Below are 25682 nucleotides of genomic sequence, written 5' to 3'. Positions count from 1 at the left end.
AATGAGGAATAAGTCCGGAATATTTTGCGAATGTTGAGATCATCATGCCACTTTTTCAATTGTAGGCCACATTTCCTGTGGATACACATTATGTGTCATTAACGCAGTGGTTTCCACTGCCTTCTGCCTCCTCATGCAGTTGATCATTGCTGATACTTTCACCTTTAGGGACGGAGCCCAGGCCCTTGAAATCCCATGCATGTTCAGTTCGGTTTCGGTCAGTGTTGTTGGCAGGCTGTTCCGTCACTGGACTGCCGGCTGCATTCAAATCATCTCAGATGACCTGGGCGATGTCAGGTCGAGCGTTGACCTGCATCATTGTGAAGCGTGGTCCAATTGGTGTAGCCTCCTGAAATACGTATGCCTCCGTTACGTCATCGTGGTAGCGATGGGTGTTTAATGTCGGCATGACTAAGTGGTGCTCTTTCCTGTTTAGCCTGATACCTCCCCAAATCGAGGAAGATCCACCCCGGAGTTGATCTGCAGGCAGGTGACGCCAACATAATTCCTCACCTGAACATCGCAACACCAGACTCATGGATACTGTCGTCATAGCCCTGCCTGGAGAAGCTTGACTCATCTGCAAAGAGAACTTGATGCCAATGCTCCAACACCACTGCCAGTGCTGTCAGTCAAGCTGGAAGATGCCCATTAGATGTGCACTTGTCAATTTGGACACTGTCACTGACTGGTGCAGATAAATGGCAGATCTTGGAGCCATCGCTGAACTGTCAGCAACGACGCCACTTGACAAGTAGAAATAGCGGCCGTCTTGGACAGCCTGGCATCAAATAGCTCTATCCTCTCGCAGTATGGTGCAACAAGGACGGCCCTGACCTAGCGTCCCACAGTAAAGCCTATCTATCAATTTCAATGCAGCACCCTTCCTACCACAGTTTGTGACACGACTAGCACGTGTGGAATGTAATGTTGTAATCTCTCAGCTCCACAAAGAGCAACAACTTGGTTAACCTCAGTGGAAGACGGTGGTCTCCATACCAGTTACCGAGCGAGGTGGCGCAGTGGTTAGCACACTGGACTCGCATTCGGGAGGACGACGGTTCAATCCCGTCTCCGGCCATCCTAATTTAGGTTTTCCGTGATTTCCCTAAATCGCTTCAGGCAAATGCCGGGATGGTTCCTTTGAAAGGGCACGGCCGATTTCCTTCCCCATCCTTCCCTCACCCGAGCTTGCGCTCCGTCTCTAATGACCTCGTTGTCGACGGGACGTTAAACACTAATCTCCTCCTCCTCCTCCATACCAGTTCTGTAAAACAAAACAAACTTTCCATTCCTCTTGCTGAGATGAGCCAGAGATTAATATACACGTTGTTATTGACGGAGTGCTTGCACTGAACACTGAACACATCGCTTTGAGGCGCCATGTCACGGATTGCGTGGCCCCTCCCGCCGGAGGTTCGAGCCCTCCCACGGGCATGGATGTATGTGTGTTGTTCTTAGCATAAGTTAGTTTAAGTAGTGTGTAAGTGTAGGGACCGATGACCTCAGCAGTTTGGTCTCTTAGGAATTCACACACATTTGAACACTTTTTGAATGGCGATAGCTTGGAAGGGGAAAAAAAAAAAGAAAAAGAAAACGCTCCATACCGTGCGAAAGTTGTCTGCAGAATTATTTGATTGTACTACAAAACGATACAGCTGGGTGTCCCTACATCGTTGCACTACAGCTTTCTGGCCACAAGCGTAATCTAAAGGGTGTCGAAAGGGTTGCCTGTCTCGCTTACGCATAGGAATCAGTGAATGAGTGTGTCTGTAGAAGCACGTTCTTGAGTCCAACAAAGATTCGTGGTTGACACCGACAATGTTGCCCAGCTGATTGGGTCTTAGAGTGATCCTTCGCACCCACCCTGTGCACGGACCACAGAAGAGTGCAAAAATGGGAGACGACAAATAATAAACTCAGTTTCTGCTACAGACCATTTTCAGATTTCGTTGAATGTTCCTGAATTGTCCTTGGTGGTTCCACGCCGTTTACAGAGCAAAAATTGCGACCACACTTCAGTCCAATTAATTTATTTTGTTAACCGGTTTTTGACTTACAAGGCCATTATCAGACTTTAACTATCATCATCAAAGAAGGTACAATACTTGTGAACAACACTGAAAACGATGTTATGCCTCAAGAGTGAGGACGTGCACAGAGTAAATAACATCGACAATGTAGCAGTAGTCTAATTAAAAAGTTAAAAGTTAACCAGTAAATAATTATAAATGGAGCTAACTAGAAAAATAACACTAAATTAAAAAAAAAAAAAGTTTGCCTCAATCAAGGGTCACAACGTCGTCTGGGCTGACTACATTCTGCATAGGAAAAAAGAAAAAAGAATCTCCCCTAATCTACGCTTCCTCTATTGTTCCCTCCAGTGTTTGCAGGAAATGGTGTAGAATCCCATGTATAGGACAGGTATCACATACCGTAGCAAAAACGCTGAAATCCTTATCTTTGCTAAAGAAAACTCGTCAGCCGTTTATTTTTAGAAGTTATTTTGTTTAGACAACCAGTTTTGGCAACTCATTAATGCCATCTTAAAGCCCCTGCGTGTTAAAATCGAGTATACATGTGGTATATATAAAGGTATACCAAACCAGAGATTATAAAAAATGAATATTAGTAACAAAAGTCCTTCAGAATTGAAAAATGTGATTTGCAGCGTTAAAAATAGTACCTGTGCACATAAAGCACAACGAATCAGAATATGTAATATACTGGTTAGCATCGAAGCCAACTTCTTGACATCACATATTTACAACAGAACATACGAAACCATACAAAAAACAAAAAAATAGACGTTGTATAAATTCGGAAGCACAACGAATAAAGCTTCTCTACTTTTTTTCCTTTTTCTTTCCTTTTTATTTCTTTCTTTTCATTTTTTAGACGTATATTTTTATTTTTATTTAAAAAACCCTTCATAATTCTTGTAGGTGAGAAACACCCTAGCTCTTAGGAAAACCTATCCTCATTTAAATTAATACGTCGCGTACATAATAGTGTGCTTATACATCGCCTAAATATTATCACCATTACTGATCTATCAGAAGCAGTAACCGCAGAATCAGAAAACGCAACCAGAGGCAAAACCCAACGGCTGAAAAATTACTAACTGAATAACGGTAAGCAAAGAATTTGCGAGGAATACTTATAAAATACCTGGAGGACATAATGTTATATACCAAATCAAAAAATAAAAAGACATGGCTTCGTGTCCCTTAAACATTAATTAATCGGCGACAGATACTAGGGTACAATATAAAAGGATTCCAGGTACAATGTTAACCATGGGAGTCCTCTGAGAATATCAGTTGACTGTGTGATTATTATTCCGCAGGGAGTATAAGGTATCGTGCTACTGCCTATTTATAAAATGACGAAACGAACCCAAATAGGAAAACTGGCAATAGCAAGGTGCATCGCAAAAGGTAACGAGCAAAACCCAACAAGACATCAAAGGATAAGACCGCTAATTAAGGAACACTCTGGCGCAAAATGGAGCAACATTTGTGAGCGAGAAAGGAGTAATGAAATGAGCTCATACTCGAAACCAATCATGGAATTGTATACAACACCAAATCAAAGCCTTCTAAGTAATGAGGAAAACCAAATCGATAAAACAAGCAGTGTAGTAGCACAAGCCTACAATTGCCAGGAGTCTAGAGCCACACCGCGAAACTTGTGACCCACAACAGTAGCACATAACGTACTCAAAACTCACAGCTATCATCAGGTCCTTAAAAATCGTTGAATTCACGTATGTGTTAAGAACATCATTAAATTCTCCATAACGTTTATGGTGAAGTAAAGGTCACAAAGCTACAGCTATGCTAAAGCAACCAATACGCAACTCAAGAGACGCAGTCAAGAAACACCGAATACCCCACATGTGACCTGTGGAATATGTCAATTTGGGTCTAAAAATGTGACTGACTAAAAATGCTATATGGTATGCGAACGAACTGTTTACTACAAATCAAATTGTAGAGTAACAGCAACCACCTCGCCGTCCTAAATCTCATAAGAGACATCACTGTCACAAGGAAAATCCCAACTTAGATGCGTATAAGCTTACAAAAGAGCAAAACATGGTAAATAATGAAAACGTGCTACATACTAGTAGTATGGAGCGTTGTAAAACGAGATTCGGAGAGTTGCAGAGACATCAAAGGTCTATAAGAGATTCCAGTACTCATAACAAGGCCATCTACCATACGTCACAGCCAGACAAACCAGTGCATGAGTAACATAACATATGCTTGCTAAGAATCAAAGACAAGAAAACTACAGATAGAAAAAAGCGTAGAATATGGGGAACACATTGGTCAAAGACAGCAGAATCCGAGTCAAAAAGAAAGTACACAAATACAGGTAAGCCACGATAAAACATATGATCAAAGAAACACAACAGAATAACAAAACAGTAAAAACTGCAGCGCACTGTCAAAAGTTAATTCAGTCAACGAGAGCTATTAAATAACAAGCTCCTGCGTAAAACAAAGTACCCTTAGACTATTGGTATGAACACCCGACCTACAGACCTATCATAGGAAGGACGAAAACACTCTGTAATCTAACAAGGTTAGGTCGTGTGTTTACCAACAAATGTAAAAAGCCATGCGACAACCCACTAGATCTCAGGTCAGGTACTCTTCAAAATAGTGTCCTGTATTTCTAAACCACACCATACTATAGTAGTCCATGTACGCAATGAAAGAAACGCTATTGTTGCCGAACTATTACTGAAATCAAATCATCAAAAGTAAACGATCATTAAACGATGACAAAATCTACGACTTACACCAAAAAAGTAGAAGAGGACAAAGATGACTTAACTTTAATTTCTCAGCTTTGACACAAATCCTTTTGACAGAAACTACACAATCGTCATTATCACGTGAACGTTTCCAAATAAAACATCCCTGTGAAGAGAAGTGTACTATCGTAAGATATGTGCTATTCTCGACACTATTCACAATAAAACCAGTAGGTAAGCGACATCGGTAAAAATACTGTAACCCCTCTACAATAACACCATTGTCACGTAACACTTCAAAATGAAATCGTCCCCAGTGCCATGAAATGTACGATCGTAAGGTAAGTAAGATACGCCGACTTAATTGCAACACGCCGGTGGTGAAACAGGTACAGAGTAACTCACGCTACACAGTTGGCCATACCAACAATTGCCACAGAACAAGCATTTACTCGCCTAGAATCAGATACATTGAAGCATGTATAACTGGAACCATCAGTATCTGGATTCACATCTACATCTACATATATACTCCGCTAGCCACCAAGCGGTGTGTGGCGGAGGGCACAATTCGCGTCAAAGTCATATTCCCCACCCCCCTCTGTTCCACTCGCGGATCGCACGAGGGAAAAACGACTGTCTGAACGCCTCAGTACGAGCTCTTATTTCCCTTGTCTTTGAATGATGATCATTACTCGATTTGAAAGTTGGTGGTAATAATATGTGCTCTACATCCTCGGTGAAGATTGGATTTCGGAATTTAGAGAGCAGCCCCTTCTGTTTAGCGCGTCGTCTATCTGCAAGTGTGTCCCACTTTAAACTTTCTATGAGATTTGTAACGTTCTCGCGATGGCTAAATGTACCAGTCACGAATCTTGCCGCTCTTCTTTGGACCTTCTCAATCTCTTGAATCAGACCCATCTAGTAAGGGTCCCATACAGACGAACTATACACTAAGACTGGGCGAACTAAAGTACTGTAAGCTATTTCCTTTGTTGAAGGACTGCATCGCTTCAGGATTCTACCAATAAACCGCAATCCAGAGTCCGCCTTACCCGTTATTTGTGTAATCTGATCATTCCATTTGAGATCATTTGGAATAGTCACACCATGATACTTGACTGATGTTACCGCTTCCAAAGACTGGTCATTTATTTTGTACTCGTACATTAATGGGGATTTTCGCCTTGTTATACGCAGTGGATTACACTTACTAATATTGAGAGATAACTGCCAGTCATTACACGACGCATTTATTTTCTGCAAATCCTCATTGATTTGTTCACAACTTTCGTGTGGTACTACTTGCCTGTAGACTACAGCATCATCGGCAAACCGTCTAAGGCCGCTGTCAATACCATCAACCAGATCTTTTATGTAAATCGTAGAAAGCAGAGGACCTATTACGCTGCCCTGGGGCACACCTGAAGTTACTCTTGTTTCCGTTGAAATTACCCCCTTCAGGACGACAAACTGCTCCCTGTCTGTTAGAAAACTTCCTGTCCAACCGCATGTGTCATTGGATAGTATTGTGTCTCACTGTTTAGAAGCACAAAACGCGTGGGAGTTTTCAGCTCGTTACTAAATGCAAATAAGTAAGAGGCCGAGTTGATAGGAGCAGAAGGAGTCCAGGTTGCAATAATATGCGGTACGGCACACTGTTAGAGAAAAGGATTATTATTCAAGAAACACATAGTACAATGAAATTACTTATCTTCAGTGGTTTGTAGGACGACAGCTGCGGCTATGAACTGACAATCTCGTAACATGGAATACCATGAATTAATACAACATATTCTCAGGGACTAAGCCTGATGAGCCCTCCTCAGAGAATCAATGCAAACATTACAGAACTGTAGGAGCGCCTAGTTTGAAATCTAGCTAAGTAGTGAACGAGGCACACTCCAGTTCCGTCGAGCTGCACAGCCCGCTAGAGTGCGCTTTGCTCGGCAGACGACGGGCTGCCAACCCTTGTGTTGACGCGGCGTTGTAGTAGCATCTGTGGCAATGATACTACACATAGACCGTAAGCGCGCACTTTTTGTAGCAAGCGACAGTGCGGAACTGAGTCGAACGCCTTTCGAAAGTCAAGAAATATGGCATCAACCTGGGAGCCGGTATCTAGAGCCTGTTGTATATCATGCACAAAGAGGGCCAGCTGTGTCTCGCATGACCACTGTTTCCTAAAACCGTGCTGGTTTCTGCAGAGGAGCTTCTCAGAGTCTAGAAAGGTCATTATGTCTGAACACAAAATATGTTCCATGATTCTACAACAAATCGATGTCAGTGAAATTGGCCGGTAATTATGTGCATCCGATTTTCTCCCCTTTTTATAGATTACTATGACCTGGGCCTTCTTCCAGTCCCGTGGAACTTTCCGCCGTTCCAACGATCTCTGATAGATGACGGGTAAGAATGGTGCGATATTTGTAGCATAGTCGACATAAAATCTTACGGGGATACAGTCTGGGCCAGGTGCCTTTCTGGCTTCTAAGGATCTTAACTGTTTTACAGTCCCAGATACACTAAACACTATGTCAGCCATCCTTTCCTTTGTTCGATAATTGAAAGGGGGAATGGTGCTGCAGTCCTCTATCGTAAACGAGTTTTTGAAAGCTAGGTTTAGAATTTCGGCCTTCTGTTTATCATTATCAGTTACATTACCCGTGCTGTCAGCAAGATAAGGTATTGAATTATTTGTAGCGTTCATAGATTTTACGTACAACCAAAATTTTTTGGGGTTATTTCTAGAATCTGCAGATAAAATATTGCTTTCAAATTCGTTAAAAGAGTCTCTCATTGTCCTTCTGACAGCTGCTTTCATTTCGCACAATTTCTGTTTGTCAGTTGGGCAGTGACTACGTTTAAAACGACTGCAAAATTCACTGCTTTCTCAGCAACTTCCTAATATGTTTGTTGTGCCAAGGTCAAAAAATGGTTCAAATGGCTCTGAGCACTATGGGACTTAACATCTGAGGTCATCAGTCCCCTAGAACTTAGAACTACTTAAACCTAACTAACCTAAGGACATCACACACATCCATGCCCGAGGCAGGATTCGAACCTGCGACCGTAGCGGTAGCGCGGTTCCAGTCTGAAGTGCCTAGAACCGCTCGGCCACACCGGCCGGCGTGCCAAGGTCGATCCTTCCCCTCTCCTATACTTTTGCTAGGCACATACTTCTCTAGCACATGGTGAACAGTACCTTCAAATTCCGACCAAAGATGCTCAATATCTTTGTGTCCCGCAGTGAATGCTTGGAGTTGACTATGAAGGTATTCATTAATGACACTTTTATTGGCTTTCCCAAACAAGAAAACTCTACGCTGTTTCTTTCTTTTGCTTGCGACTTCCACCGACATAGAAGCCACAATGATATTATGGTCGCTAATACCTTCTTCTAGATTAACTTCCTGAAAAGATCAGGTCTGTTTCTCGCCAAGATATCTACTATGTTCCCATCTCAAGTTGGTTTTCTAACCAATTGCTCAAGGTTGTATGTTGAGAGAGCTCCTAGAATAAATTCACACGAATCTTTGCTTCTGCCCCCTGTGATAAATTTGTAATTTTCCCAGTCAATGGATGCTAGATTAAAGTCTCCACCCATAACTAATGGATAATTTGGATGTTTACTTCCGATGTACTCAAGACTTTCCCTGAAACGTTCTGCGACGTTTGTTGTGGATGCTGGTGGTCTATAAAAACATCCTAATACAATGGTCAATCCTTGTCGGATTGACAGCTTTATGCAGACTATTTCACAGCCCCACGCAGTATCGATCTCAACTGCGTTTAAATAGCTTTTAACTGCAATGAACATACCACCTCCTATAGCATCAGTCCTTCCTAAACATTGTCTAATCAGAGTTCAAAATTTCACTGCTTTTTATGTCTGGTTTCAACCAATTTTCGGTACCTAATACAATATTGGCATTACTACTGTTTATTTCGAAGATTAACTCGGGGATCTTGCTACAGACACTTCGACAATTTACTAACATGAGGTTAAGCATATTTAAATCCTTTGTAATGACCTGTTTAGGCGAACTAACAAATTTTACAGTTGGCACACCCACATCAGTGTCATGAACTTGTAATTTTTCGGGCCAGCGGTTTGTTTCCCATGGGGAGGAACCTAATCTAAAAAAAACCCGATGTGCACGCCACAAGTACTGTGCTACCCATGTAGCTGCTTCCTGTGTGTAGTGCACCCATGATATATCGAGGGGCGTCCTACAACCTTCCACCCCATAGCGTAGGTCGAGAAATCTACAACCATTTTCGCCACAGAGTCGACGTATCCTCTGGTTTAGATTCTCCACTCGACTCCAAACCAGAGGACCCCGGTCCACCCTGGGTAGGATGCTGCAGATCGTCAGCTTGGCTTCCACTCCTCGAGAGATGGAGGTCGCCTTCACCACTTTAGCCAGCCGTCGAAAGGACCCAAGGACTTCCTCGGAACCCCGACGACAGACATCGTTGGTGCCGACATGCGCAACAATCTGCAGCTGGCTGCACACCGCACGCTCGATAGCCACCGGAAGAGCCTCTTCCACATCCTGGACAAGACCCCCCCCGGGCAAGCACACCGAGTGAACGCTGGACTTCTTGCCCGCCCTAGCTGCTATGCTCCTGAGGGGCTCCAAGACCCGCCTAACATTGGAGCTCCCAATAACTAACAAACCCCTACCCCCACCTGCCTGTCCGGACCTTTCTGAAGAAGCAACCACTATCCTGGCAGGAAGTGCATTCTAAAACGGATGCACAAACAGTCAAGCCTCAAGTTACAACTCAAGATGAACATCGAACCCATACAATCTACATGCAAACTTACTTTTGTGGAGTGTGTATGTTGAAGACTTGACAACAACAGAGCACACCTGCTGTCCGAGAAAGTGGTTTAAGATAGTACAACGGAGTCTAAGGATAGAGGAGAACCATCGTTGGCATGGACTGGTATGTTGTATCATCGTGAAGGGGTAGAATGTGTACAACGCCAAAACCTGAAAATGAAACGGACAATGGGAAGAACAGACACTCTAAGGTGTAACCATTCAGAGACGAAACACAAAGTTACAAACACGAGTTAAATTTATCAGCGCCGCCCTTTTGTGTCTGCACAGTGAGCATATGAATGAGTGCAAACTTAGCTTACCACTTAGCGTGCAAATGGACAAAACATCTGAACTGTCTTCTCAAGACCAAGGTGTTAAACCGACATTCTAATAAATATGAACCTGGTCCTGTAAGGGAGCTAATGTTAGGTGCGGATCGTAACAAAAATCATTAGAAATTCTGCTGTCACTTAACTAGAATGCATGAATTAATAAAAGTGAAAGTTTGGGATCTATTCTAGAAAGACAAAACAGCTATTGCCTTTTTTATTCTACATGTAATTTATAAACTGTGCTTTCAACGGTCAAGTGATACACATCAATCGTGTTCAGTTACTTTTGACACTCAGTAACGAAATAAAAAAACCTCTTGGACATATTGAACTGACAATTATAAATCGTTATCCCTACGTATGACAAAATTGTATCACAGGAAAGAATGATAAAAATCTTCATCAGCTCATTTACATGTACAATGTCGTAGCTGGTCAATCCACTGAGTTGGTGGAGAATCAATTTACTTTTTGAACCAATGAAAAACTCTCATGTGCTCAGTGTGAGGGTAGGTAAGTATCCCAACTGTTGATATTCAATGGTCAAAGCGTACGCAAGTTGGAGTGAGCAAAATCTCGACTGAACATTTACTGTGGCCTAATGAACAATGGTACTTTACCAAGTGGCATCTGCAATGGCATTGTTTCTGCGTTGCATCTGAAACGCTAATTCCCTATTCTGGCCTTGACTGAATTCACTCAGTCTCAACTTTCCTGTGTTCCGTAGAATGTTAATCTTTCCCTAGTCGAAATGATGGCTATTGCACACTTGTTAAGGGTTGGAGCAATGTGCACAATTTCTTTGCCTGCAAAAATTCCTCCAGGAACAATTAACTACCTCTTTGCTATTTGTCACCATGATACGTGAAGCTTTGGAAAAGCAAGGCTCTCAACACCCTCGTTATTTTCTACACACTTGTGTGGTCCTTCACAAGATGGGAGAGTTCTCAAAATGCTTTTATATAATGGGGATCTACCGACTGTGTTGCGTCTGCGTCACCCAGTATGGCTTCAGCCAATCGCCGTCTCGCTAGAGGTGAATTTTATTTTTCTAGCTGGGTCGCGGCCTAGCCCTGTTAATTCCATGCAGCCACTTACCCTCGGTCCCGGCCGCATTTACGTTAAAAGGAATGATGTATTGTTCTGGTGTTATCCCTTTCTGTGCTGAAGCTCGCCATTCTCTTTTTATGTGGGGTTTTCTGATGCCATTCATTAACTACCTGCTCGGTTCGTCTCCAAAATACGTTTCACTTTAACTTGTTTGTTCCAGTGAATTCTTTATCCAAATTTTGTGCATATACTAATGTCAATTTCATTTGACGTTTCTTTACTGTCCCTCTTACACTGGTTTTTTATTTACGAACTTTAACAGCGGTGCCTATTTCTCTTAGACCCTCATTTCTCTTCTCACACTTTTGCTCATATACTTCTCGATTAAAGCCTAGGTAATCCTTATGATAATCTACAACTCTGGATTACACTCTTCTCAATTCATATTAATTTCCATTTTTATAATCCCGTTAGCATTTCTTTCTTTTTCAAGATTGACCCCTGCGGTGCTTCGACATGATATGTATGGTATGGAAGGTGTGGTGTAATCTCTTTGCCTGTGTAGCTAAATGCAAGCAACGCCTCTTTCGCTTTCCGCCAGGGGGTATGCGGCCCTTTACCGCGCTGATGTAACGGCGCTCAAAGGGGTATTTTGCCTTAAAAGGTGGCCAAAAAATCCACTTTTCAAATGCGAGTAATTCCCGGAATGCAGTATTTCCTGCGATAGTCTGATAGTTGGGACATTTCTGGGGCAGAGTGTTATTTGCTTATTGTGCTCTGATACGCTGTGGGGCTAGTCTGTATTTACGTCTCACCTGCAGCGCCTCTGAAACTACTCTACTGGCTTGAAATCACTCTGCTTTTCTAAGTGTGCTAAAGTGTGTTTTGTCCTTGAAGTGTGGTGAAAAGCAATATAGATTCCGAAGATCTGGGCATGTATCATTGTTTACAATTAGTTTCATTCACATTATTTTTTAGTTTTCTTAGTAATCATTCTTTTTGGTATAATTCAGTGAGTTTCCCTACATATTTGTTAAAACAGTATGATAAAAAAACATTCCTCTACTGGAAATTTAAAAAGTAACTTCTGAATACCGCAGTCTGATTTTGTACGATTGTTTTACATTAATGAGTTGTCAGCTACAAAAAATATCATCTCCGAAATGAATTCTGGGAGCATTTTGTTTTTATCCTAGTTCCTTCGAAAGTCAAAATTACGACAAGAAAAGGCTTGCATGAGCTTATGAAGAGATTTTCTGAAAATGAACGTTGAACGTTGTGGAAAATTATATATTATCAGATCCTACGTTCCCTGAAGAAAAAAAAAGTTTCAAACACGAACTGTGTTATACAAAATCACAGTTAAAGTAACAGTAGTTTGCTCCACACAAAGCTGAAAGTAGATCCTTAAAAAATAATCATAATAGGCTGCAAGGTACTACTGAAATTCCGTGTTACAAAACTCGAGTTGGCAGGTCATTATCGACGTTCTTAGAGTTAAAAGAACGCAGTAAAGGGCATAAGACACATCCATTGAGAAACAATTTGGGAACCGCAGAATTAACGTATGTCAGTCAAATGAAGCTCCGAGAAATGTTGAAGCTTCCAAAGTGGTTCAAGATATTACTTCATCTCCTGCAAGGGAGCAACGTATTCACTTCGCATAATAAGCGCGACGCAGTTAACGTAATCACATTACTATTCACCTTAGAACCATCAGTTCACATTATGTAGGGACATTAGAATGTGTATAGATTCAACTTAAAGCCTTGCTTAATCACACATGTAAACGATTAATACTATATGGGGAGACGTGTTAAGTGGTCTTCCAAATGATAGCATAAATGACGACAGCATAAATGCATTGGAACTTATCTATAAATGGGGTTTTGATAGTTCACAGTACATTCAGTTTACACAAAAATTTGGAACAACGGTGATCCTGATGCCACAAATTTCAGTTATCTTTAGTGCCTCTCCAACTTTTTGTCGCACGAATAAAGACGTAATGTTTGAAAAAATCCTACACAATCATCTCTCTGCTATTGCACAGCAATAAGAATTAAATTTATTCATAAAACAGCTGATGTTATTAGTGAAGAAATTGGTTATATCAACAGACAAATTGAAACATTACAAGAAACAGAAGTTGCACGATAAGAGGGCGATTTTTCCATGAAACGCACGTTGCTGATGACTGCTAGAGGCAAAGGTCTGCAGTGCAGCAACGGAGACAGCATTGACAATGAGATGCTATATTTGCTAGGCCGCCTCGAAAGACTCCAGTGACTATCAGAAACCTATGTAGTAGATACAGAACCTCTTCACTTCGGCCTGTCTGTAGTCCATGCCCGAACTACAGTTTTCGAAGTTTTGTTGCGTTTGTCCTATAAAATATCATCAAGAAGTCGTGAATCCGTCCAAAAGAGAAAACAATCTTCTTCAAGACAGGAAAAAAGTCACACAAGAAATGGTTAGAAATTGATTGGGATTAATTGTAGATGTTTCCAAGCAACGCTATGGGAATAGCAATGATGGAAATACCAGTAGACGATTTTTTTGAGACTCTGAAACACCAGCAGAAATAACAGGCGTAGATTTACAACTCACCAATAGATTCAGGGGTATTCTATAAGCTGATTCCAGTGGACATAAGATAGTCATAATCAAATTTTCTGCTTGTAATGGGGAAATAGCAAGACTATATGTTAACTTATATCCATGACAGCCTATGTCTCCCACTGTACACAAGATTTTTGTATGGCCAAACTGTCTATTTGTCAGAAGAAGCAGCTGAGGCCCGCAATAAGCATTTTCATCTGGACAGACAAACTTTCGAGAGGAAATTCTCACGTAAAGAATTCAATCAGGGCATGACAAACAGGCTAATAGTGACATCTAACAAATATGAGACCGACGGCAAAGGAAACTTGTAAAGCTTTTTTTAAAAGATACAATACATTTACAGCTCTCAAGTGATGGCCGGCTTAGGTAGGTCCCTCACTTTGAAAATGATGAAGAGGAGGAGTTCCCAATAGAAACAGATTACTCAGATAAGCACTACTGGGAGGCGTCATCTGAATAATATATAGCATTTTAGCTAAGTAGTAAAGAATCCAAAAAAATAATCATTATTTTATTTTATTTCATGTTACGATGTTTGTAAACACATTGTTATCCTTCAAGTATGTTCTGTAGGGTCTCACAGTACAGGAAATACTGTGGCGTCGCAACTAGTGCGCGATCGCTCATTTGTCTATTAAAAGCTTTACTTCAGAATGTATGTGGGCTCCAGTGTAAGCCGGTAGAGTATTATACGGTCAGTAACGGACGAGTTGTGTCCTGCAGACTGACATCACGACCATCTGTTGCAGCTGCGCGTGTCAAAGCAGTGGAGTAGCGCTGGCAGGCCACTTACATTATACGGAACGAAAAATATTAATAATTAATAAAGGAATAACCTGAGGAATAACCTGAGGAATAACCTGTTGTGAAAACAAACAATATGTCAAAGTCTGAAATCAAAAATAGTTCTATTTTGGAAGTTGGTAAAATTCCATAAAAAACGTAATTTTCCGACAGTCAAGAATTTAAATAAATACAGTGATCTAATAGTTCACCTTCAGTGACTATGTACGATGATCTGATAACACTTCCAGTGTTCATATATAAATTTGGAAAGTTTTCAGTTTCAGAAAGCCTCTGTGACTTTTCTATAATAATAATTTCAAGAATTCTAAGTAAATATGTGCATTGTGTGTTAGGGTGCGTGTGAATGAGAATGCGTGCGTGAGAGTATGTGGGACGTTCGGCATTATTAAAAATCATTCTTGTAATTCTGTACAGGAACTGGCAAGTGTTCCAACTCTGTAACGTGGGAACGAATCCACAAGTGGTTTCCCTACTAGTGAAGCTTTGATTGGAGGCGGTTATGTTGGATGTGACTTTTCGCATTACGTGTAAGATGAAATCTTGGGATGCCTTCCGCATTATGGTCCAGTGTTAATGGTATCTGGTAGTGACCAGAAACTGTTTATGAAAACTTTAGAGTGTTGTGATAATTCGTCCCGACGAAAATCGCGAGTGAACTTTGAATTATATAGCGTGGCGGTACTGAGTATATTCTTACTGAGTATTTTATGGCGAGCATAAACTTTTACTAAAGACAACCACTGAATATCGTGTCCAGAAGTAATTGGCCGATCATTGACTGTGTTACAAGTAATTGGTTTCGGAATTTGGGAAAGTAAAAGTTCTGGCTGTTTTAGGTGTGGTGATAACTGTGAGCAGAAACTTTAGTAATTTTCGTAAATGTGGGCTGATGATCTTGCTTAACGGCAATAAAGATCTATTGAAGGTTTAAATTTGAACTTTATGTTTAAAGTACGAGTGACATCCCCTTTCCGAATCATTTCTTTAAAGTACATAAAAAAATTTCAGCAAATTTTACTTATAGCGGGTTCCGGCGTGTAGCTATGAGGTTACAGTTTCCTCAACACTGCTTTTCTGTGATCTCGTAAGTACCTGCAGTCAGGAGTTTACGTGCGGAAGACCTACCGCTGCAAAGAGGTAGGTGAACAAAAATTATAAAAGAAATTGCATTGGAGCAGCAACGTAAAATCCGTCGCAATTGGTGCATCGCACGCACGCACGTAAAAATCCGTCGCAATACCAAGCACAAATTTTAGCCATCCACGGGCAAGTGCTGGAAGTTTTCTGAGACCCAGCCCTTTGTGAGCATTAGCGAAGACTGAATATCATTTGGAGTGGCTGCGTGATTATTGTACTAAGTTGCATACTTGAGAAGTACGTCTCTCGGATTTGGAGGAAGACTGCCCTGGAACTTGATCTGCTGTTTGTTGCTACAGAAGTCACATAATTACTCAGCCGCGATCATTGGCGCTAGTTATTTGGAGAGCATATAATGCATAGACTGTGTGAACAGTTATTTGAACTTATCCGCTGTGCTACAGGGATGTTTATACACTGAAGAGGCAAAGAAACTGGTACAACTGCCTAATATCGTGTAGGGCCCACGCGAGCACGCAGAAGTGCCGCAACACGACGTGGCGTGGACTCGACTAATGTCTCCAGTAGTGTTGGAGGGAACTGACACGATGAATCCTGCAGGGCTGTCTATAAATCCGTGAGGGTACAAGGTTGTGGAGGTCTCTTCTAAACAGCACTTTTCAAGGCATCCCAGTGTAGTATGCATTACCGGCGATGGGCGAGCCATGGCAGAATCTCTGACCAGAGAGTAGTATGTAGTTAGTTGTTGCTTGTCGTGAGTCGGCGACAGTCCGTTTTAGTCGTCAGTCTGTGCTAGTATGCTGTAGTCCGCGAGTAGTAGTCAGTCGGCGTTAGTCTTCAGTCCGTGCTAGTAAGCAGTAGTCTGCAGGAGTTGGCGCGTGCCTGCGCGTGTCGGCAGTCTGCTCTGGTCGGGACTCTGGACGATGAGTATTATTGTAGAAGGTAAAGAAGCAGCCTTGCACATATCTAGTAATGTTTATTAACTGTCATTAACTTCTTTTAAAAATGCCGCAATAATAATTTTCATAATATAAAGTAATTTTTTAAAGAAAAGCATTCATTTCAATTTAAAGAAAATTTCCAATGCATGATCATTCCTTCCAAGAATAAAAAAAAAAATATACGCCAGCATTGCACGAAGCTGTGCCAAAAATTTCTACATAAGAGCAGATATATATTGGCAGTTTTTATTGAGGTAAGAATTTTTCCCTTTTTATTTAGAATACAGGGCCGAGGCGCAGCGCTGCTGTCGTCATGAAATTTACCGGTTACTGAATTTTTTTTTTATTAATTCCGGATTTAGGAATTGAATTTTGTGGTTACATTAAATGTGAATGCATTTCAGCATAGAGATTATAAATGGGAACTAATTTTGTTCAGAGGTTACAATACTTTAAAAAAACTCATTTAATTTAGTATTCCTGTGGGGAGTTTACGCTTGGTTCATGGTTCATTTTAATTATTAATATTCTGTGGGGAGGTTACACTTGGCTCCATAATAATTATTATAATTTCAATTTTTTATTTCGTGTGGGGAGGTTACACCAGATATGCTCAACAATGTTCATGTCTCAGGAGTTTGGTGGCTAGCGGAAGTGTTTAAACTCAGAAGAGTGTTGCTGGAGCCACTTTGTAGCAATTTTGGACGTATGTGGTGTCGCATTGTCCTGCTAGAATTGCCAAAGTCCGTCGGAATGCACAGTGGACATGAATGGATGGTGATCATACAGGATGTTTACGTATGTGTCACCTGTCAGAGACGTATCTAAACGTATCAGGGTCCCATATCACTCAACTGCACAAGCCTCACACCTTTACAGAGCCTCCACCTGCTGGCATGCAGGCAACATGTTTCCAGTCATCAACAGTCCAATGTCAGTGTTGACGGGCCCAGGTGAGGTGTAAAGCCTTGTGTCGTGCAGCCATCAAGAGTACACGAGCAGGCCTTCGGCTTCGAAAGTCCGTATCGATGATGTTTCGTTGACTGGTTCGCACGCTGACACTTGTTGATGGCCCAGTATTGAAATCTGCAACAATTTGCGGAAGGGTTGCACTTCTGTCATGTTGAATGATTCTCTTCAGTTGTCGTTGGTCCCGTCCTTGCAGGTTCTTTTTCCGGCTGCAGCGATGTCGGAGATTTGTGTTTTATCGGATTCCTGATATTCACGGTACAGTCGTGAAATGGTCGTACGGAAAAATCCCCACTTCATCGCTACCTCGGAGATCCTGAGTCCCATAGCTCATGCGCTGGCTTTAACACCTCGTTCAAACTCACTTAAATCTTGATAACTTGCCATTGTAGCAGCACTAACCGATCTAACAACTGCTCCAAACATTTGTCTTACATAGGCGTTGCCGAGTGCAGCGCCGTATTCTGCCTGTTTACACATCTCTGTGTTTGAGTACGCATGCCTATACCAGTTCCTTTGGCGCTTCAGTGTATTACGTTTTAGGTTTGAGCTAAGCTCGTTTATATTCAAAGAGATTACCGGTTCCAACTCTGCAGTCTTACATTTTAAACATTTCTGTCTTTGTATGGCACAGTAATTCCTGTCTATCGGCTTCAGCCCGTTTTACAGTTTATGAATGTTACTTGTGCTCGCCTTTTGTAATTTATTTTTGCATTCATGTTTACTTTTACTGCTTGCTGTTTCAGCGGAAACCTTGTGGGTGTTTTTGTTTAAATTTCATTTATAAATTTTTATAGAACTAGCATGAGTCATCTAGATATAACTTAAATTGTGTCCAAGCTGCGACAATGTCGCGAGTAAAACAGTGACCCGAATATATAATAAGTTTCCTTTAATTTGCGTCTATGGTCAAAAACTTTTTGTTAACAGATTACCGGTTTCGGTCTATAATGACCATCATCAGATCTGTTTCATAAAAACAAAGTACGTTAGGACTTTTTGTTAACAGATTAAAGGTTTCGGTCTATAATGACCATCATCAGATCTGTTTTATAAAAACAAAGTACATTAGGACTTTGTTTTATAAAACAGATCTGATGATAGTCATTATAGACAGAAACTGGTAATCTGTTAACAAAAAGTTTGTGACAATAGACGGAAATTAAAGGAAACTTATTAAATTCTGTACTCTCTGAGTCTCATATTTCACATTACCTTGTAATTGTCCATTTGTTGTTTCGATTTACTGGGCGTGACGTGCTGGCCAAATGTTAATGATGATTGATGCATTTTTCTTCGGAACATGAGTAAACTGAAATCTTTTCTGTATTTTTTACTGTGTCCTGGATCCATCTTAGTCCTTCAATCTCACTGACCTGAGTAAAATTGTCCTCAGCGATGAGTCCCACTTCGAACTGAGCCCGGATGACGGCGAAGATGTGTTTGGAGACGCGTGGGACACCATTCGAATACCAAACGGACTGTCGCGCGTCATGTAGCTCCACAACCAGAAGTGATGGTTATGGGTTCCCATGCTTTTTATAGCAGTGCCTGTTTGGTTGTCTTCCGCGGCACATTTGCAGCGTAGCGGACCGTCGACGATGTTCTACGCTCCGTTTTGTCGCTCTTCATGGCAAGCCATCCTGAGCTTACATTTCAGCAAGATAATGCCTTTCCACAGACGGCGAGAGATTCTACTGCTTGTCTTCGTACTTGCCAAACTCTACCTTGGCCAGCAAGGTCGCTGAAACTCTCTCCAAATTAGAATGTTTGGTACATTAAGGGCAGGGCCCTCCAACTAGCTCGGAATTTCGACTAGCTAACGCAACATCTGGACAGAATTTAGCGCAATATCCCTTAGAAGGACGTACAACACTATCAATCAATGCCAAGGCAAAGAACTGCTTGCATAAGGGTATAAGGGTCATCGCTTTATTGACTTTCTCTTGAATAAATCATCCAGTTTTTATGCAATAGTAATCATTTGTCTGTACATGTAAATCTATCGATTTTCGTACGGATAATTCCTCCGGGTATTGCGATTTGGCTAAGTAACATTCTAAATATACATACAGCTGTGTATGGCACAGTAATTCCCGTCTATCGGTTTTGAGTCTGGTTTACTGTGTCCTCTTTAAGTTGAATCCAAATTACTCAAGCTAGTTCTGTAACAGAATGACTCGTGTATATAAAATTTAAACAATAACGCCCACAAGGTTTCCACTGGAACAGAAAGCAGTAAAACTAATCCTGAGTGCAAAACTAAATTACAAGATGAGCAAAGTAACATTCATTTGTTTTTGTTTCCACTTCTGCCAATTATTTTAGAATTCTAATGGAGTGTTATCTGTCCCTTCTCTCTTATTCGATCGTAAGTCTTTCAAAGCTCTTGTAAGTTCTGACTCTAGTGCTGGGTCCCGTATCTCTTGTATGTCGACTACTGTTTCTTTTGCTACCACATCAGACAAATTGTCTCTCATATAGGCCTTCAGTTTACTTTTTTCACCTATCCCCTCTACCCTCTGCATTTAACAGTGGAATTGCCATTGCACTCTTAATGCTACCGCCCTTGGTTTTCATTTTACGGAAGGTTGCTTTGACTTTTCTATACGCTGAGGAGTGCTTTAGACGATCGTATTTTCTTTTTTGATTTCTTTGCAGTTTCCTGCTGTCATTTCGTCTTAGATTCCCTGCACTTCCTATTTATTTCATTCCTCAGCGACTTGCATTTCTGTATTCCTGATTTTCCCGGAACTTATACTTCCTTCTTTCATCGATCAACTGAAGTATCTCTTGTGGCCGGCCGGAGTGGCCGTGCTGTTCTAGACGCTACAATCTGGAGCCGAGCGACCGATACGGTCGCAGGTTCGTATCCTGCCTCGGGCATGGATGTGTGTGATGTCCTTAGGTTAGTTAGGTTTAATTAGTTCTAAGTTCTAGGTGACTGATGACCTGAGAAGTTAAGTCGCATAGTGCTCAGAGCCATTTGAACCATTTATCTCTTGTGTTACCCATGGTTTTATGATTTCGGGATCTATAACTATGATGTAATATAACTGAAATGTTCCCGTGTCTCCAGGGGCTTTCCAAGTATAACTCCTATTCTTGTGATTTCTGAGTAGAATATTAATAGCTGAAATTTATTGAAAACTCAATTAGTTTTTTTTTCTCATTCCAAACACCAAGCACACATTCTCCCATAACTCTCTCTTTTGCTCCTTCCCCCACAACCGTATCCCAATCCCACACGACACTTAGATTTTCATCTCCTTTTACGCACTGAATTACCCGCTGAATATCCTCATATACTTTAACTATCTCTTCATCTTCGGCATTCACGTCGGCGTGTGTACTTCAATATTGTCGTCGGTGATGGTTTTTTGTCGATTCTGATGAGAACAACCCTGTCACTGAACTATTCACAGTAATTCAATTTCTGCCTTACTTCCCTATTCATAACGAATCCTACTCCCATTGTACCATTTTCTGCTGCTGTTGATATTACCCTATGGTCATCTGACCAGAAATTCTTGTTTTCTTTCCATTTCACTTCACTGGCGCCCACTACATCTACATTGAGCCTTAGCGTTCCCCTTCAAGTTCAAACTTCTGACATTCCACGCCCCGACTCTTAGAACGTTATCTTTTCGTTCGATATTCAGTCTTTTTCTAATGGTCATCTCCCCCTTGGCAGCCCCTGCTGGAGATCAGGATGCGGGATAAGTCTGGAATTTTTTGTCAGTGAAGATATCATCATGCCTTTTTTTCAGTTACAGGTTACATGTCCTGTCGATCATTGGTGATTCTTCCTCCTTTAGGGGCAGTTTCCCATGCCAACGGAGAAAGAGTGCCCTGAACCTCTGTCCACTCATACGCCCTCTTTGACAAGGCCATTGGGAGAATTATGGTGATTTCTTATGCTGTAAGTCTTCGATCGCCATTGCTGATTATTTTTATTCAACATGTAAGTGGTGGCGGGTTCGAACGCGGAACCGAGGTCGTCGTGATTGGTAATCGAAGACACTGCCTCCAGACCACAAGTGCAATCGTTTTTGTAAAAGGGTATCTTCATCTTCAACGCTGATGGTGATTTTGCCTGATTGGCGTACCGATTCAGGATTGTAGCGCTTCAAGTGGAAATTTTTGGATCCCTCTTTACGATAAACAGTTTACTTACTTTTTCATCTGTCTCGTTTCGTTCGACTGCCCCTTACAATAAATGGAAGGTAATCACAGAATTTTGGAGGAATGATAAGAGCCAAGGGCGAAGTATACAGTAAGGCATGTAAGTGTTGCAGACCTCCGTCGTCACGCAGATCACCACCTGCTGCTTGCGTCACCCCCGTTAACACATCTTCATTCGGCGCCTGTGGGAGTAAATCGATGCGTGCGTTCGGCCCCGCCCTTTTGGAACTTCCCCTTCTGCGACGTTTCCGAAGCCGAAAAAGTTCTTTTTCGGAACCGGGAACTTTAACTGGTTTCCCGAAATCCCATAAGATGACTGCCCTGATAGATCCTTAAGCAACGGGTAAGTTCAATACCCATAATTTTCAGTTTTACGTCTCTGACGAGAAGGCAGGATGATAAAATTCGATCTTTCATGTTCCTTCAAAGCCTTTCAGAAAAGAATTGGTAATTACGGACGGAGGAGTGTTCCAGGAAGTTGCAGCTACAGTGTGTTTACAACACTCATGCTATTTCCAACGTAAACCTGCCAAAGAATCAGCTGGTTCCACAATGAATTTTCGCTCTGCAGCGGAGTGTGCGCTGATTTGAAACTTCCAGGCAGATTCAGTGTGTGTGCCGGACGGGGAACCCAAGCTGGGCGTTTCGCTTTCGCCGGCAGGTGCTCCACAGATGACCTATCCAAGTACATTATGGCGTCACATGTTTAAAGACATTTCCCCCTTTCTTTTTATTCAAAGTCCTCAATACTGTATCTAAAATGAAGTTAAATAATAATTAATATGTGAAATATTTATTGTTTGTATAAAAAGGATCACCGAGCGAGGTGGCGCAGTGGTTAGCACACTGGACTCGCATTCGGGAGGACGACGGTTCAATCCCGTCTCCGGCCATCCTGATTTGGGTTTTCCGTGATTTCCCTAAATCGCTTCAGGCAAATGCCGGGATGGTTCCTTTGACAGGGCACGGCCGATTTCCTTCCCCATCCTTCCCTCATCCGAGCTTGCGCTCCGTCTCTAATGACCTCGTTGTCGACGGGACGTTAAACACTAATATCCTCCTCCTCCTATAAAAAGGATCGACTGTCGTCGTACTACGATCAATAATATAAAAGAACAAGGACAAAGATACTCACGTGTACTCTGTTTTAAAAGGAACAAACAACGGCGAAATCGGCCGTTCCATTTTCATTCGCATTCGCTGATCTGATGATATTTAACATGAGTTGTCGCACTGTTTCTTGTAGATAGTTGTGTGGAACAATTAATGTGAAAGAGTTTAATTTTAACAGGATTTTGTCCTTCGAAATTTCCTTTCCAGTTATTTAAAGATGGAAGTATAGAACCACTACAAAACGTAGTATAATTAAATACAGAAGCTTTTCCTTTGCGTGAAGTGTTTAATTCCAGTTGCCAATTCCGGCAGTATAAATTTTCATTTATTAAATATGATAGACTATACAATCGCTGTCATTTTTCCAGATATCTGATCGTCTTTTCGAATGTTAAGATTCAAACAGTTAAACACTGTATTACACCAGAGAATTAAACCAAACGAATTATTTCCAGGCAAACTGTGGGCCATTTGTAAGTTGTTTAGGTTTTTATGTTTGTAACGTCACCTAGCACTCTGTATGAAAATCACTGGCTGTGCTGTGTGCAGTCTGTGGCTGGTGGGCATTGTTGAAATAGTCGCTATTGTAGTGTTGGGCAGTTGGCTGTTAACAGCGCTTAGCGTTGCGCAGTTGGAGGTGAGCCGCCAGCAGTGGTGGATGTGGGGAGAGAGATGGCGGAGTTTTGAGAGCGGATGATCTGGACGCGTGTCCGTCAGAGACAGTAAAGTGATTCATGAAAGGTATTGGTTATTGTAAGTCAGGGCCATTCTTTTGTAGGGATTATTAAAAGTCTGACTGCGTTGCGCTTATTGTAAGTCAGGGCCATTCTTTTGTAGGGATTATTCAAAGTCAGACTGCGTTGCGCTAAAAATAGTGTCAGTTTAAGCACAATCATTTATAATTTTTCTAAGGGGACGTTTCACATTGTGATTCGGGAAAAAAATGTTCAAATGTGTGCGAAATCTTATGGGACTTAACTGCTAAGGTCATCAGTCCCTAAGCTTACACACTAAGTAACCTAAATTATCCTAAGGACAACACATCCATGCCTGAGGGAGGACTCGAACCTCCGCCGGGACCAGCCACACAGTCCATGATTGCAGGGCCTCAGACTGCTCGGCTAATCCCGCGCGGCTGTGATTGGGGAAGTAATAATAAAGAAATGCTTCAAATTTTTCAATAATTTACTAATTTTATTCAGTGTGTAAGTCAAAGATAATTTTTGAGCCCCAATTACTACGTTTGTCGTTGCCACAATTGAAGTAAATAGCATGCAATGGTATTTTACGTGCCAGTTGAGTTCTGCATTAATTGAATTAAAATTAAACATAGAAAGTAAAACTAAAATTAACAGCGGTGACGGTAAAGATTCAGAACCCGCCCTCACAGCTTTAATTCGTCTCCTACCTGCCAAACCTCAGGCTGTAGCTAAACCACATCTCCGCTGTGTCCTTTCCTCCAGGAGTGCCAGTCCCGCAATGGTTGCAGGAGAACTTCTGTGCAGTTTGGACGATTATAAAAACTAGGGGGACTGATAGGGTAAGGAATGAGGAGGTTTTACGTAAAACGGGAGAGGAAAGGAAAATGTGGAAAATACTGACGAGGAGAGGGTTGAGGGTGATAGCACATCTGTTAAGATATCAGAGGATGACTTCCATGGTACTAGAGGGAGCTGTAGAGGGCAAAAACTATATAGGGGAACAGAGATCGGAATACATCCAGCAGATAATTGAGGACGTGGCTTGCAAGTGCTACTCGGAGATGAAGAGGTTGCCACAGGAGAGGAATTCGTGGCGAGCCGCATCAAAAAAAGAAAATGCCGAGGACTTGGCGCTTTCGTACTCGCAGCTGGTTTCGCTGTACACCGGTTTCAAAACGCTTCCACAGTCGCTGTTCACCGCACATAGAGGGCATACATCATCGAAATCGGGCATGTTGGGTGACAGGCTTTGAACACAGTCTAATTCGGTGTGGCAGTCGGCGCCCTCGATTTAGATGAACTGCTACCAGCGACGTGTGACATTCCGTGTGCAACTTCGCTGACGTCACTACCTGTCGCCGCTATCAAGTGCTGCTGTGGCTCCCGCGCATATAGCTGCTGCCCCAACACTCACCGTGCCGACTGCCGCCGACGTCATTAAGGAGCAGCAGCCTCTCACCTACTTTTATCCAGTTTCTGTCTCTAAATGAATAAAGAACTACACTACTGGCCATGAAGATTGCTACACCAAGATGATGATAAACGCATATTCATTGGACAAATACACTACTGGCCATATAAAATTGCTACACCAAGAAGAAACGCAGATGATAAACGGGTATTCATTGGACAAATATATTACACTAGAACTGACGTGTGATTACATGTTCACCCAATTTGGGTGCATAGGTCCTGAGAAATCAGTACCCAGAACAACCACCTCTGACCGTAATAACGGCCTTTATACGCCTGGGCATTGAGTCAAACAGAGCTTGGATGGCGTGTACAGGTACAGCTGCCCATGCAGCTTCAACACGATACCACAGTTCATCAAGAGTAGTGACTGGCGTATTGTGACGAGCCAGTTGCCCGGCCACCATTGACCAGACGTTTTCAATTGGTGAGAGATCTGGAGAATATGCCGGCCAGGGCAGCAGTCTAACATTTTTCTGTATCCAGAAAGGCCCGTGAATTATGCGGTCGTGCATTATCCTGCTGAAATATAGGGTTTCGCAGGGATCGAATGAAGGGTAGAGCCACGGGTCGTAACACATCTGAAATGTAACGTCCACTGTTCAAAGTGCCGTCAGTGTGAACAAGAGGTGACCGAGACGTGTCACCAATAGCACCCCACCATCACGCCGGGTGATACGCCAGTATAGAGATGGCGAATACACGCTTCCAATGTGAGTTCACCGCGATGTCTCCAAACACGGATGCGACCATCATGATGCTGTAAACAAAACCTGGATTCATCA

The 25682-nt window shown here is 42.0% G+C and overlaps 1 protein-coding gene across 1 annotated transcript in view; it reads right to left on the bottom strand.

Annotated features, from left to right (window-relative positions):
• The window catches only part of LOC124803392, a 319564-nt gene extending 294626 nt beyond the window's left edge, over positions 1 to 24938 (bottom strand). The window contains exon 1 of the mRNA XM_047264575.1: positions 24839 to 24938. Within this exon, the coding sequence (XP_047120531.1) occupies positions 24839 to 24938 (100 nt within the window). The remainder of the gene's footprint in view (positions 1 to 24838) is intronic.
• Positions 24939 to 25682: the final 744 nt, after the last annotated feature.

The sequence above is a fragment of the Schistocerca piceifrons genome, chromosome 6 (assembly GCF_021461385.2).
Source record: "Schistocerca piceifrons isolate TAMUIC-IGC-003096 chromosome 6, iqSchPice1.1, whole genome shotgun sequence".
NCBI classification, from domain to species: domain Eukaryota; kingdom Metazoa; phylum Arthropoda; class Insecta; order Orthoptera; family Acrididae; genus Schistocerca; species Schistocerca piceifrons.
The sequence above is the reverse complement of the archived record's forward strand: the minus strand, read 5'-3'. Positions and strand labels throughout refer to the sequence as shown.